Source organism: Nomascus leucogenys, chromosome 20 (genome assembly GCF_006542625.1).
Source record: "Nomascus leucogenys isolate Asia chromosome 20, Asia_NLE_v1, whole genome shotgun sequence".
NCBI lineage: Eukaryota > Metazoa > Chordata > Mammalia > Primates > Hylobatidae > Nomascus > Nomascus leucogenys.
Window position 1 is genome coordinate 68,260,709 of NC_044400.1, and position 14,854 is coordinate 68,275,562.

At 39.4% G+C, this 14,854-nt stretch overlaps 1 protein-coding gene across 5 annotated transcripts in view; it reads left to right on the forward strand.

Annotated features, from left to right (window-relative positions):
• The first annotated feature begins 3,182 nt into the window (after window positions 1-3,182).
• Window positions 3,183-14,854, forward strand: part of LDB2 (LIM domain binding 2) — a 396,392-nt gene continuing 384,720 nt past the window's right edge. For all 5 annotated transcript variants that reach the window (XM_012499815.2, XM_003258512.4, XM_012499814.2 and 2 more), the window contains exon 1: window positions 3,183-3,641. In XM_012499815.2, the coding sequence (XP_012355269.1) occupies window positions 3,510-3,641 (132 nt within the window). In that variant the 5' untranslated portion in view covers window positions 3,183-3,509. The remainder of the gene's footprint in view (window positions 3,642-14,854) is intronic.

Genomic DNA, 14,854 nt, shown 5'->3' on the forward strand with positions numbered 1-14,854 from the left:
CTAAGCAGATATCAGGTACCTAATAATCATGTTATTATTATTATTTTTATTATTATTTGAGACAAAGTCTTGCTCTGTTGCCTGGGATGGAGTGCAGTGGTGTGATCTCAGCTCACTGCAACCTCCACTTCCCAGGTTCAAGCGATTCTCCTGCCTCAGCCTCCTGAGTAGCTGGGATTACAGGCACCCGCCACCATGCCCAGCTATTTTTTTTCATTTTTTTTTTTTTTTTTTTTTTTTTTGAGACGGAGTCTCTGTCTGTCACTCAGGCTGGAGTGCAATTGCACGATCTTGGCTCAATGCAACCTCCGCCTCCCAGGTTCAAGCAATTCTCCTGCCTCAGCCTCCTGGGTAGCTGGGCAGGCGCACGCCACCACACCCGGCTAATTTTTGTATTTTTAGTAGAGACGGGGTTTCACCATGTTGGTCAGGCTGGTCTCCAACTCCTGACCTCGTGATCCGCCTGCCTCGGCCTCCCAAAGTGCTGGGATTACAGGCGTGAGCCACCGCGCCCGGCCTATCATGTTATTATTTGAGCGTTTAGATGACAGGGTTCTAATGCATTTGGATTTATTGGCTAATCCTTAGCAACAATCTTATAGACTAGTTTCTATCATTGTCCTCATCTTGCAATGAGATAACTGAGTTGCAGAGAGACTGTGTCATTTGCTCAGGTTCACGTGACAACTAGGTGGTGGAGCTAGGGTTGAAATGTGCTCTGGCCATGATATTGGCTCTGCCTCTATCTACTGTGAATGGAATATCTGTTGAATAAATAAACAAATGAATGTGTAATTTTAAAAGGTTTATAGAGGAGACAATTTAATTTAATAGAAGGATAAGTAGCAGTTTGTAGGTAAACTAGGAACAGAAGTACAAATGTGGCCATGCATAAGAAAGATTGCAAGTTTAGGAAGATCAAATATAGCAAGTAAATAAATGAATGAACACACAAATGAGTAAATGAATGAGTGTGTGTGAGTGTGTGTGTGTGTGTGTGTGACAGAGGGAGAAAGAGAGAGCACAGAAGTGCGGGTCTTACCAAGTCCTGTATGCCATGTTCCTAAGGAACTTGCACATTTTCCTACTGGCAGCAGGGAAACACTGAGGCGGAAAACATGGGACCTGATCGCTTTCACTTATCTGAAATCCACATTCTGATTTGAATAAGGACAGACCACAATTTAGAAGAGAACTGTGAATCTGTGGGCAGAGGGACCAGTTCGGAGACTCCTGAAATAGCGGGGATAAGAATCAGGGATATGGATCAGCATTATCAAGTTTCAGATAGTTCTGAAATGAGAGTCTTTTGCTATTAATGGCAAGAAATATTTCCAATTATAATTTGCAATGGTCTGCAGAAACAAATGAGAGCAAACCGGAACCTTATTCAGAGAGGGATTCCCTTCCTAAATGGATTTTTGAACTGTTTCATTTTTTTATTACTATTGGCCTGCACACGCCTGCCTAGGTGTTACTTTCATTCTTGCACTGAAATGGTCACATTCACACAAACTCAGCCAGACACTAAACTTTCAGAATGTCTTTAGTTTGAGAGTTTAAACATGAGGAACCATTAGGTTTTGCAGTGGCTGCCATACCAAAACGTAAATCATGCCAAAATTGTTTGAAATCCTGTCTTTAGAAGGTTGTGTGTTTTGACAAACCTTGCAGCAAATTTGGTCCAGCTTTTGGATTTGTAATGAAACCTGAAACCAAGCATTCTCGCCTGCCTTGGGGTCTCCTAGCGCAAGTTCCAAGCAGCCTTAGTGTAATACCTACCCTAATCTCATCCTGGCAAGCGACATGAGTGTGTTGGGCTGCGCTGCTGGAAGTTTGGGGTGGACTCAGCAAATATTTCATGCAATTATGAAGGACTGATCAAGACAGCAATACACTTTTCTGTGTCTGAGTATTTTTAGGAGTGTAAATTGCAGAATTAGCAATACCTTATCCCCTGTTGGCTAGTGACTTGGAGATACCCAAGCCATGATTGGGGCAGAAAGTTAATTAATCTGCTTATTAAAAAGAAGAAATGTCTCATTTGCATGCGTTTGCATTCAGGTCTTGAATTCATTATGCTTTTTGGTGGTCCTTTGCTTTATTTCCTTAATACCACTGACCTACCTAGGTGTTAGCTCAATACATTTAAATTTTCTGTGGCTGGGCTTTGTTTAAGTGTCGTATCTCTGGTTATAGTTGGTTCTAGCAGAATTTGATTATTTTATAGATCGCTTAATTCTCTATAGAGATTTTCCCCTTCCATGGGCTGTTGGGGTTTCTTATGGTTCTCATATACCACAGCTGGGAAAAGATTTGTTTACTTGACCAATCTTGGAAAATACAGACTTTGTCTCCATAGGAGTTGGACATGTTATCTGGGGATGATCCATTCAATTATTTGCAATTTCCTTCTCAACCGAATTTTCCATGGTCATTTTTGTGGCAGTTTTCTCCTTCTTTGCTTTTCCTGTCTTATTGGGAGGTCTGCTTTGGGTTGTTTTTTTTTTTTTTTTGTTTTGTTTTGTTTTTCCTTTCTAGGAAAAAAGACCATTGCTCTCCTTAAGTGTATTTTATACATTCCACATTCAGAACGATTGTTTTTACCTGAAAATGCCCAGGCACCTTAAGGGCCTAAATGAAGTCTTGGGAGAAGAGGGAGGTGGCTGGGAAGATGGGTGAGTGGGGAGAGATGGGGGTGAGATGGAGTGGAGGGCAAAGAATATAACAGCCCTTGGAACAACAGCAAGTAAAGCAAAACTACATAGGGAGATTAGTGCTGAAATAAATCTCTGCATGTGAGTGAATCACCGGTCCCAATTCGGGGCACCACAGTGCCCGTGTTTCTGTATTTTGTAGTAATCAACATTTCTGATACATTACAACAGTGTGGTTGTCAGGGGTGAGCGGCTCGTGTAGCGGTTAGACCACCTCTATGCTAACAAGCTTAGCAATCAGGTTGTGAAGGGTCCTGGCTGGAGGAAAAAAATTAAAACCAAACCTTAGACCTCTTGTCAGACTGTGAGGAGAATTATATTTGTGAACTAGTCTACAGTGTGGACAGGAAATGACCTCTCCACAAACTGCTTCTTTAAAAACAAGCAGTGGTGCCTAAAGCTATCCAGCTCCTCTCTCTCTCTCTCTCTCTCTCTCTCTCTCTCTCTCTCCCTCCCTCCCTCCCTCCTCCCTCCCTTCTTCCCTCCCTTCCTCCATACCAACCTCCCTCCCTCTCTGGAGCTCCTGCTCTCTCCCTCTCCCTCCTCTCCCGTGCTCCCTCCCTCTCTCCCTCCCTCTTTCCCTCCCTCCTCTCCTCTCCCTCTCCTCTCCTGCTATAGAGGGCTCCGACAGCAGTTCCCAGCCAGCGTGTTCAGCCTGCCTGCCTGCCTGCCTCTGTGTGTGTGTGAGCGTGTGTGCGTGCGTCTACTTTGTACTGGGAAGAACACAGCCCATGTGCTCTGCATGGACGTTACTGATACTCTGTTTAGCTTGATTTTCGAAAAGCAGGCAAGATGTCCAGCACACCACATGACCCCTTCTATTCTTCTCCTTTCGGCCCATTTTATAGGAGGCATACACCATACATGGTACAGCCAGAGTACCGAATCTATGAGATGAACAAGAGACTGCAGTCTCGCACAGAGGTAAGTACTTCAACCTTGGGGATGTGTTTGTGTATTTTTGTTAAGCCATGCGTGAGCTTTTCCTAGGGTTTCTGGCTGAATTCTATGGGAAGTGTCCCACTTGATACTACCACGTACGTGGAAATGAGCGCCAGGATGAATCCACGAGTTTGAACGCTGGGTTTCTAGGCACAGCAACTCTTGTTTCAGAAGACAGTTTCTGCCGGAATTTTGAGACAACCCAGCACTTCATTCACGTACCGGGTTTCCAGAAATGTTGCTCTTCCAGAACTCTGGTGTTTTACAGGCTCTGAGTCAGTCCTGTTGGTGTTTCTTGAGATATAATTCCAGGGAATTTTGTGGTTGTTTGCATCTGGCTATATATATATATATATATATATACATATGTATTTTTTTTTTGGTAACAAATCCTAGAGGAAGTCTGCTTTGACCTGTATTTGCTTTTCAAAGTCACCAAAATCGAGGTAAAAAGGGGCAGAAGAGTAACCCTGCCTACTTCTCAGAACTAGCCCTGGAGGGACACATGTTTGTATATTTCAGTGTTAAAATCAGAAACCAGTTGCTTGGGGCAAGGGGATTCTAGACTTCATCCTATTGCTGTCGGCCGTGCCCCCCTGATCACTCTACCTTAGGACAGGAGCTGGTTCAGCTTTCAAGTCAGCTCTAGTTTTTGCATATTCGAGATCTTGTGCCTGAGAGAGGGAGACTCAGCCTCCTAGGCAGCCAGCAACTCTGGGAGCAGAGAGAACAGGACTTTCAGAACTTTTTAAATGCAAAACTCCAGACTCGCCTCCTGCAATTTAAATATTTTATGTCAGTTGACTTTTTCTCTGTGCTAGCTCAGCTGGCAGGTTTTGCTGCTGGATTGTCCATCTGCCTGTAAGTTGGGGCTTTGTGTGGAAGTGTTCGGAAAAGGAGTTTGTTATAGGTGCACCAAAGTCACTTTAGGAAGTGGAAATTGCTAGGAATTTAGTCTTCTCTGCAGAGTACAAATACCAGAAGATTTATGCCAAAGAGCTTTTAGGGAATAGCTTTGGTGGAATTTTAGATTGAAGATTGACTTTTAACTCTAGGAAGGGACTCACATTAAGTTTGTATTATAGGATAAAACACACTTGCTTGAATTGTCAACAGAGCCACAGAGAATTCATGACGTTTCGTGTATTTAATACAGCTAACAAGATGTGACCTGCTTTCTGATTGGCTAACTGCTGGACAAGGACTTATATGCATTTTAAAAGCTGGGTTGTCTTTAATGACTGCTATTTTCTTTGTATGTTAATACACCATAGATGCTAAATATGACTGCTGGTACTCATGCTCTTTCTAGAAGCTAGTAGCTTCTATAGAAGTGCAAACTATGTTTTGCTTAGGATGGTGAACTGTTGGCAGTGACTGATATTTGTGCTTGCTGTTTTGTGTATGTTGCTTTGTGTGTGTTCGTTTGTATATTTCCTTCAGATCTTTGCAACTGCGTGTTGGAATCTTAAATCTCTGCATAAACTATTGGTTGACATAGGCTGCTTTCAGAATTAGGAGGATAGAAAATGTCTTATAGTTCAGGCACACATTAATTGCAATACAAATTTGGAAAAGATAGTCCTTTAAAAGTATGATTAGTTATAAAAAAGAGGCCAGGGACCATTATGGCTCAATTCTTGAACAGCAACAATATTTAAAAGTGACCTGTCCACCTTACATTTTAGAAAGTTTTTGAGGAATTGCAGAGATTCTTCTCCATCCTCCTGCAGTTAGGAACACAGGCAGCTTTCTCTGATATCTGCCTACCCTCCTGCCCATTACTGAGCACTTGGCCAGGTCTGAGCTAGGAGACTTATCTGCAAGATTTCCCTACTCTTGCCCTCATAAAAAAAACCTGCAGGATTCAGAGCAGGTTTTTTTCCCATTTGAGACAAGACATTTGAAAAGACCTCCTTTCACAGTATGCTTTGCAAAGATGGCACATTATTTTTTGTGAGAGCTAAACTCAGGAATTCGTAACTTTTGGATTATGGGGTATTACTTTTAAAGATTTAGCTCTGAGTAGAAAAAGACTACTTCATAGCTCAAGAACCAAGAGAAGAAAGCTTGCTATGACAAATCTTAAAGATTTGTTTAAGCCTCCCTGCCTGTAACAGTAAAGTGCTATGAACTATTTTCTGGTGTATCCTAGAGCTAACCGTTTACATTTTTCCCTCCTTAATTAGATAATTTTTCAAACAATTATTCAAATAATTGCCTCAATACTTTTTTTTCTTTGCTAAGCAGTAAATACTGTCATGAACGCAATGCCATGCATTTGTTTTTATTTCATATGAAAAGGGGAGAGAATCAAAGAATTGCTCCTAAGATATTTAAATATTTACATTAAATATTAAATTTTGATCATGATGTATGTACTTTGAAAAAAATAGCTTTCATGTAAAGTTACACTATACCTTTACCAATAATTGTTATTTATGATAAAGCTGCTCTGAGTTCTGGAGAGGGATTGGTTGGAATAAAATACAATGATACTCAGCAAAAGTTATTAGTTTATTCACATGCAAAATCAAATATGCCTTTGAGTGACTACTTTGAGAATTTAGCCAAAGCTTACAACCATTTTGGGCAAGACTGACTCACCCATCCCTCTTCCTTCTCTCTCTCCCTCTCTCTCTTCTGGTCCCACTCCTATAATATATAGTATTATTTCACTAAGTCCTAATATCTCTCTCTCTCTCTCTCACACACACACACACACACACACACACACACACACACACAAACACACCCCACCGGGTAATACTCTCAAGTCTTCACCCCTTTTGGAACATGGACCAGGCTAGAAAAAAAAATATATAGCAAATCAGTATGTGATGAAGAAATTGTAATCAAGTTTCTGGAAATTTCCTAGAAACCTCCTTTTTTATATGGAAAGAAATTGGTAAAGAACCATTATGTTTACCTACTCTCCTTCCATGGCTGATCCCAGGGCATTTTCTCATGGGGATCGATGCATTTCTTCCAATTAAATTAAATCAAAGTTCTTCAGAAGCTGGGAAGTTTTAGTTTAAAGAGGATGGCATTGGGAGGTAATATTATTTCTAACTCTTACAAACTAGTTGGCATGGGTCTTGGTCCCTCATTTGCAAATTACCAACAGTGTCCCTTTAGTTGAAAATTCAGATTTTCTTTTTTTTTTTTTTTTAGCATGAGAAAGTATTATGAAGTAAAGAGTGCAGACATTATTTCTTTCCTCATGGTATTTAGTTCAAAATCACAAATAGTTCTTCATGTTGGCACCATGCTAATTAAAAAAAAAAAATACCATAAACACCAGAAAAGTGTGAGTTCCATTATGTATTTTTCCTGTTTTGAGGTTTTTTTTTCTTTTATCAATATTACACATCCAATAATGAAATAATTGGGTAATGGTGAAGAAAACTTGAAGGTCCAGTCTGGTTTTAAAGCAAGCACTTAGAGCAAGTAGTTCCTGGACCAAGTAGGTACTCATTAAACATTTGCTGACTAGCCAATCAATCAATCAGTAGACAAAAGGAGAGAATTTGAAAAGCAATGCATTTAAATTAGCACCTTCCCTGAGAAATACAATTGTGAAGTTTTTGGGGGCCTGGTATCTTCTATTGAGCTGAAGCAGCTTTGGGCCTCTGCTTCTCGCTCTCCCTAAAGTGTTCATTTCACATCCCCCACATTTATTTTATGTGAGGTCATTTAGATCCATAATCTTTGTGGCAAAGGAAAGCAAGTGACTTAAGTACTGACCGGACCTCACCTCTCTGTAAAGGAATAGGCATGCATTGAAAAGCAAACAGCAACAACAACAACAAAAGTATATTTTAAATGCTGCTAGCTGTTCTGGGAAATAAATTTTTTTTTCAACATAAGAATCTCAGTGGAATTTAATAAAGAAATGTGTGGGTGCTCTTCCCACCCTTTAAAATGAAATTAAGAAAAATTCTGAGGTTGGCATCACTGTTGTTCACTGTAATTCCCAGGCAGCAGAAAGGAGTTTACATTTTCCGTTGTGTATGCTGTCAAAAATTGACCCAATGTCTTCCAAAATTCATATATTTGAATGGTTTGGCAGTGCCAAATGTATTTTGGAAGAATACAACTGCACAATTATATAGCTTTAACACTGCACACACAATACAGTCAGATAGGATATAAAAATATGTTCTGAAGACTTCGGAATTTGTTCTGTGAAAAGCTTCAATAAAAGGAAAAACAATGTATTTTTTCATTTTTAGGTCTCAGCCCTGAGATGAAAATATAGGTAAAATATATGAGAAACATTATAGTAGACATCATTGTAAGTGAAGGGATTTAACTAATGTTAGATTATTATAAAATTTAAGAAAGTTCATCAAGTAAAGTTCACAAATCTCTGTTAGAGTAGATAACTTTTCTATACCTTGTTTTGTCATTCAAATGACCAAAAATGTCTGCATTTAAGTGAAGATACTTTTAAGTATACGTAGTTCTTCATGTTGGCACCATGCTAATTAAAAAAAAAAATACCATAAACACCAGAAAAGTGTGAGTTCCGTTATGTATTTTTCCTGTTTTGAGGTTTTCTTCTTTTATCAATATTACACATCTTCTTCCAAAAGAGAAAACTGTGATTACAATCGGAAGCCGTACGCACAAGGATTTTATTAGAATTACAGTTTTGAGTTTTACAGGATTTAATATGAAGGTTACAAATGTTCGAAGACCTGGAAATTTAAATCTGCTGGTTTTCACCCTTTCTCAGTTCAACTCTAAAACTCCCTGGGGAGGGGGTGGGGAGGAGGGGGATTCTTAGTCCTCTTTTCTTTCAGCTACATTTTTATATACTTTAGTCACAGGGTTTCACGTTGTAACATCATGTTTATTCATGGAATAGCTTGGTATCATTGATGTTCAGATGGAATCTAGTTAAAATGAGATTAGTTATTTTGGATAGGTGGAGAAAAAGAAAAAATGCTTTGTGATAACTTGGAGGTTTCTCCCCCCTAGAAATTTAGAAAGAAAAATGTTGCTGCTCCTCTGAGATATATGAATGATTTTCAGTGTTAAAAACAGAACTTTGCAAGTTGTTTGAAGAGGGTTGGTGAGGTGGGGGAGGGGCTGGGTGGTGAAGGAAAGCTATTTTGAAAATGTTAAATGAAACCAAAAGTGCAGTTTTGAAAATGAGAACTTCCAAACTCTCTTATTTTTCAGGATCTCTACATGGCCTCAGAAAACAAATTGTAGGACTCTTATACTGATTTTATTTTCTTGAAGTCTTTTTTTCCCCCCATTTTCTTACTATGGGAACTGTTTTTAATTAAAAATTGCTGCAAACTAACTATTCATAGGAGGCCAAGAAGAAAAAAAAAAAAAGAACTTTCAACTCACATTCAACACAGATTCTTATCAGCCTAAAATCAATGCACATTTAAATTTCTCTCTTTTTGGTGTGTAAATTATGATGTAGAATTTAAACGCTATGCATTTTTTAAACATTTAGCTTTTTGTTTGGGGTTCAGAAAGAAATTAATTTAAAGTATATGGAGAACAGGGCCATAAATCTCTTTTTATTACAATCGTCCACATTAACTCATTTTTCATGAGGAACACAGAGCACCCGCTTTCTGAACAAGCAAATGAAACGTAAAACAACCCCAAACATCCAACTTTATAAATGATCAAGAACAAAATTCATAAACTTACTTATTTGGATTTGGTTGGTGGACCTCAAAATATAACTGACCTGGGAAAACAATGTCTTTTTGAAGTGTCAGAACGTAGCATTTAAAAAAATGTCCAAAGGATGTAGATTTGACCTTCGTCATTTTTTGACAAGGCGTTTTCCTTCTTTTTAAATTTTAAAAAATCAATATGAGCCTAGATTTTTTTAAAAATTTAAATTCTGGCAGCGTGCATTTGAACCTAGGCAACTATTAATGCTTAAAACAAAATTCAGGCATTCCTTCAAGAATTTCCATACTTCAGGCAATGACAGTCTCAGGGTCTGGAAATATAAACATGATTAAGATATTTTCTGTCTTTTAGAAGCTTACAATTTGATAATGAGGGGAGACATACAAACCACACTTACAATAGAGAGCCGTGATAGGTTAATACATAGTGTATCGTGGGCATATTCCTGTAGTGAAAGGTATATACACCTTTCTGAAAGGCAGTCATAGAATAGCATCTATGGAGTTTTCAGTGTTTGTTGGGCAAGTATCAATACTAGGTGCTTTTTGTATGTCGGCTCAAGTAATCCTCATGATCACATCATATGATACTAATATCTACTAACATCTGTACTTTCACTAATGAGGAAACTGGAAACTGACAGGTTACATAAATTGTCCAAGGTCAAATAGATGGTAGTTTAGCTTCGGAGGTTGTAACTACTCTGCCATAGCACCTCTTGAAATAGGAAACACGAGCTAGGAATCTAGTTTTACCTATAGAAATTTTTAATGTGAATATATTCATTTTTGTTTTCTAAGACAAATTGACTTTGGAGGTGACTTGGAAATTGATCCCATTCACTAACTTGATTCTGCTAAATGTGTCTCAACTGCCTGACTTAATTTCCAAAGGAACCAAGTGAAATTCCAAGGGATGGATCCAGGGATGGAAAATATACCCTGGTTACTGAACAAAAAAACCCAAATTACACTCCTTATTAAAGAATACTTAAGGCCGGGCGCGGTGGCTCACGGCTGTAATCCCAGCACTTTGGGAAGCTGGGGTGGGCGGATCATGAGGTCAGAAGTTTAAGACCAGCCTGATCAACATGCTGAAACCCTGCCTCTACTAAAAATACAAAAATTAACCAGGCATGGTGGCACACGCCTGTAGTCTCAGCTACTTGGGAGGCTGAGGCAGGAGAATTGTTTGAACCGGGGAGACGGAGGCTGCAGTGAGCCGAGATTGTCCCACCGCACTCCACCCTGGGCGACAGAGCGAGACTCCATCTCAAAAAAAAAAAAAAAAAAAAAAAGAATACTTAAGATTCCCACTTTATCTGAAGAGTCATTGAAACTGTTATGGAATATAATGCATAGTCATCTAAAAGGTTTTTTTTTTACTTAAAAATATTTAAATTTCCATTCAATGCTTCTTCTTAGTTGTGCCCTGGGAAAGATGGTGTTTTTATTGTTTTAAACAGTAGTGAATGAGTATGAAAGCTATCTCATTTTTTGGTGGAAACAATGACCAAAATAAATGTTAGGAAATTAAATTACAATTCAAATTGGGCATAGTATTGGCTCCCTTTGCAGGTAATCAGTTAGGAATCTTAGGGAAAATAAAGACATAAAGGGGAAAGAACTTCCAACATGTTTGGCTTCTGAGGATCTTAGTTTAATCTGCTCCTGAGAGGAAGTCAGTCTCCCCACTTCCTGTCTGTCTGCAGAAGTTCTTTGTGGGAGGTGATATTTCCTTCCTACCCTTGCAGACCACTTTAGCTACCTGCAAAGCCATTGTCGTTAGAGTAAATGCCTGCCAGTTGTTGAAGACAAGATAGATCTCCTCATTTGATCCACCCCCAAAGCCTGAGATGCACGCATTCTGGTTCTCCTTTACCAGACCAGCAACCGAGGCCTCAGTTCATGCATGGCCATCCTGACATTTGAGAGCCCAGGGGCTGGATCATCTAACCTTTCACTGTATGGGCTGTCCTGGAGCATACTGGTGAAGGGACATTGTCTCCTAGCTGCCCACCTCCTCTTGGAGGCCCTGGTAGCCACACCCTTCTCTCACGTCAGTACCACGTTGTATCAGCCTAATTTGAAGTCTTAGTCTTCCAGTTCACAATAGGAGGCTTAGCATTAAGGATTTGGCAGACCCCTCGGAAGAAGAGGAATCTACCCTGTTCTGGTGACATTACAAGCCCCCAGCCTCTCTTTTTGGAATCAAGACGGCCTCTTAACAGCTCTCTCTGCCCCCTTTCCACCTTATAATCTGATCCCCACAAACAGCCAAGGTGATATTTTTAAAGCGTAAATCAGATCATATGACTCTCCTGCTTCCCCTCAAACCTAGAACAAGCTCTAAACTCCTTGCTGTGGTTTTAAGAATCTATTGATCTTTTCCTTCCTGATGGTCCATTCTTATCTCCTACCAAGTGTTCACTGGACTGGAGCCAGGGAGGGCTTCTTTAGGATCCATTAGCTTGCCAAGCTGATTCACAATGCAGGACCTTTGCCCTCGGTCAGGGGACACCGAATATATGGCTTTCTCTGTAATAACTCAGCTAAGTATTAGGAGACCTCAGTTGAGTTAGGATTTGGCATAGTGCTGGCTTTATTTGCAGGTAATCAATTAGATATCTCGAAGAAAAGAAGGACAATAAAGGAAAAGAGTCCCAGCAATTGGGAGCTCCTGTACTGAGCAACTTAAATGTTCTCTTCCTAGAGAGCCCTTCCTCAAACAATTAAAATTAACCCCCAATCACTTTCTATCACATGCCTTCTTCATAGGAATTATCGGAAGCCTATGTTTTCTTGCCTCTTGTTTATTTCTTAAGTATTTGCTTGTCCTTGATAGAAAATAAGCCCCATGAGGGCAGGGACCTGATTGTCTTATACATCACTGCATCCCCAGTGCCCTATATAGCATATGGCTGATGTGCAAAATATATCTATTGAATAAAGAAAATTAAGTGTTCCAGCACTGGCCATCCTGACGCTAAAATTTTCCCTGAGTCTTACCAACAATTGCCTACAGTTCCAGTAGGAGAAGAATCTGTGAGCCTAATAGCCCAATGAGCATTCACTGCTAGAATGCACAGCCAGCCCAAAGGGAAAAGAAGCCCTGAGAAAACAAAATTTCTTCTATGAAGGGAGTGTTGACCTGACTATTTTGCCCTCTGGATAGTGCAAATCTGTTGGGAATCTCCTGACTTCTGATTAAAAATATTTATACTTATCCTAGTGTTTCTTTTCTCATTTGATATTTCTGCTACTTCTCTCTTTCTGTATCTACCTGGGGGCCCACAGCCATGAATTACGGTATGAATCATGATAATATGTTACATTTCCTGGAGCACTTTGCATTTTAGGTAAGTGCTTTCAGGGCCATTAATTAGCTTATTTGAAGTGATTTGCACAACAGAAAATATGGGAAGTTCTATCAGTATATGATGCTGTGGTCTGTAATAACTTTGTGTTTGCTAACTGGTGTATGTGTGTGTGTGTGTGTGAGAGAGAGAGAGAGACATTTGTCCTAATCAGATTGTGTTTGTGTATGTGTGCAGCTTTTGATTAGGGAATATGAACAATTTTTTTCACCAACAGTTTTTTCTTCTGGAATGAAAAGAGTGACCAGCCTTGAACATAAAGGCTTCAACCTTAGTATGACTTATAATAAGACAGATTTGGGTCCAAACTCTGAGTTTGTCTTCTATTTGCTGTGTAATATTCAGGAAGTTTCTTAAATTTTCTGAGCCTCAGTTTCCATAGCCTGAGTGTTACATTGTGAAGTAAAGAATGAATGCATGTATAATGCCTGGTACATGATAGGTGTCACATCAACGGGAACTATGATGATGATGATGACGACAATACCCTTATTCTGGATTCTGTCAGCAAATTAAATTGTGTAAGTAATGCCAAATATTGCTTCATTTCTTAAAAGTATCTTTAAAAATACTTTTTACATGCCTGCACTAGCATATTTCAATTTAGTAAACAAAACTTTCAATAACATGATCTAGGATTCTTGAGTTTGGTTGTTCTTGTGTGATAATGCCAAGGGGGCTTTTCACTGTTATGTGGCAGGGATGACATAATATTCATATACCTTGTTATGTGAGAGTAATGGCAGAGTAGTCACAATCTCCTGCAAATTCAAGGCTAGAATTATGTCTTAGGCATACCTATGGTTAAGTAGTAAGGGTTGACCAATGTATGAGACCATGTGTACTCTGTTTTATTGGGAAAAAGCTGTGATTGGGGTTTTCTCCATTTAAGAACTCAGTGGAGACAACAAAACATTAAAAGGTTCCCTCTCATCAGTGCCTTTGCAGGGCTGTCTGAATGGGGGCCCCAGGAGAGGGCTAGAGAGCACACACCCACTGGCCTTGACTGGCCATTTCTTCTAAGGAGGCACGCTGCTCAATATGCAGCCCAGCACAGACTTCTCCAAGGGAGCTGGGTCAGCACTGGCCAGAAGCCTGAAGCACCACCTGCGTGTCTGGACTGATAACAGCCCTTCCAATTGATTCACTGTGACACCTTGTGGCTTAATGCACACACTGGTGGAAGTAGTGATGTGCCGAACAGTAAGTACCATACGGTATCTTTCTGGCCACAGGGATCAGGTGGATGGGTAGTAACGCTACCTGTCTCTTTTTTTTTTTTTTTTTACAGATGCAACTGGGCATTACACTGTGCTGATTTGAATTCCTATTGAATTCTTCAAATTACATACATTGTCCTATACTTCATTTCTCTGACCAGGACACCTGTGATTTTTGTAGTCTTATATTAATAATAATTTTTATCAACCTTTATAAAGTAACATCTTGTGTAGCTCAAACATTAAATTATTTGTAGCCCTTTTTTTTTTCTTTTCCTTTTGGTAGGAGTTAGGGTGAGTTAAACTCTTCCCAACGTAGGTCATTTCTTAGGACTCATGAAGATTTGATCTCGATATTGAAAATCTGTGTAGAGAAGCAAAAGCTAAACCAATACATAAAACTGACCAATTGACAATACACACAAAAAACAACCTTTTTTAGACCTTACAAGTTTAACATGATTACCATGTAGCTGGCTGAAATTTATTACTTGAAATTAAACTTAAACAGTCAGTGCATATTACCTGCCTTTGAAAGGTTCTGATTTGATGGAAACTACCAGTCCCAAATTAGATGAATCCTAGAATTTCAGGGCTGGAATGCTTATGAGATCATCTAGCCCAAGCTTCTGATGATGGAAGTGCAGACGTCAAACCCAAGCCGCAGTGCTGTCAATTCATAAGCCATCTCAGGTTTCTTTCTTTCTTTTTTTTTTTTTCAAGTCTTAGCACTCTACCTGTCACTATGTAATTACCAGGAACTGGCCAAATCCAAACACACTTACCAACCATTAATCTGCACCTCAACACTACAAAAACTTTTGTATTCCAAGCCCATATCTCCTTTTTCAGTTTTCCAATTGTCTTAAAACAGTGTTGATTTTTTTTTTTTTGAGACGGAGTCTCGCTCTGTCACCCAGACTGGA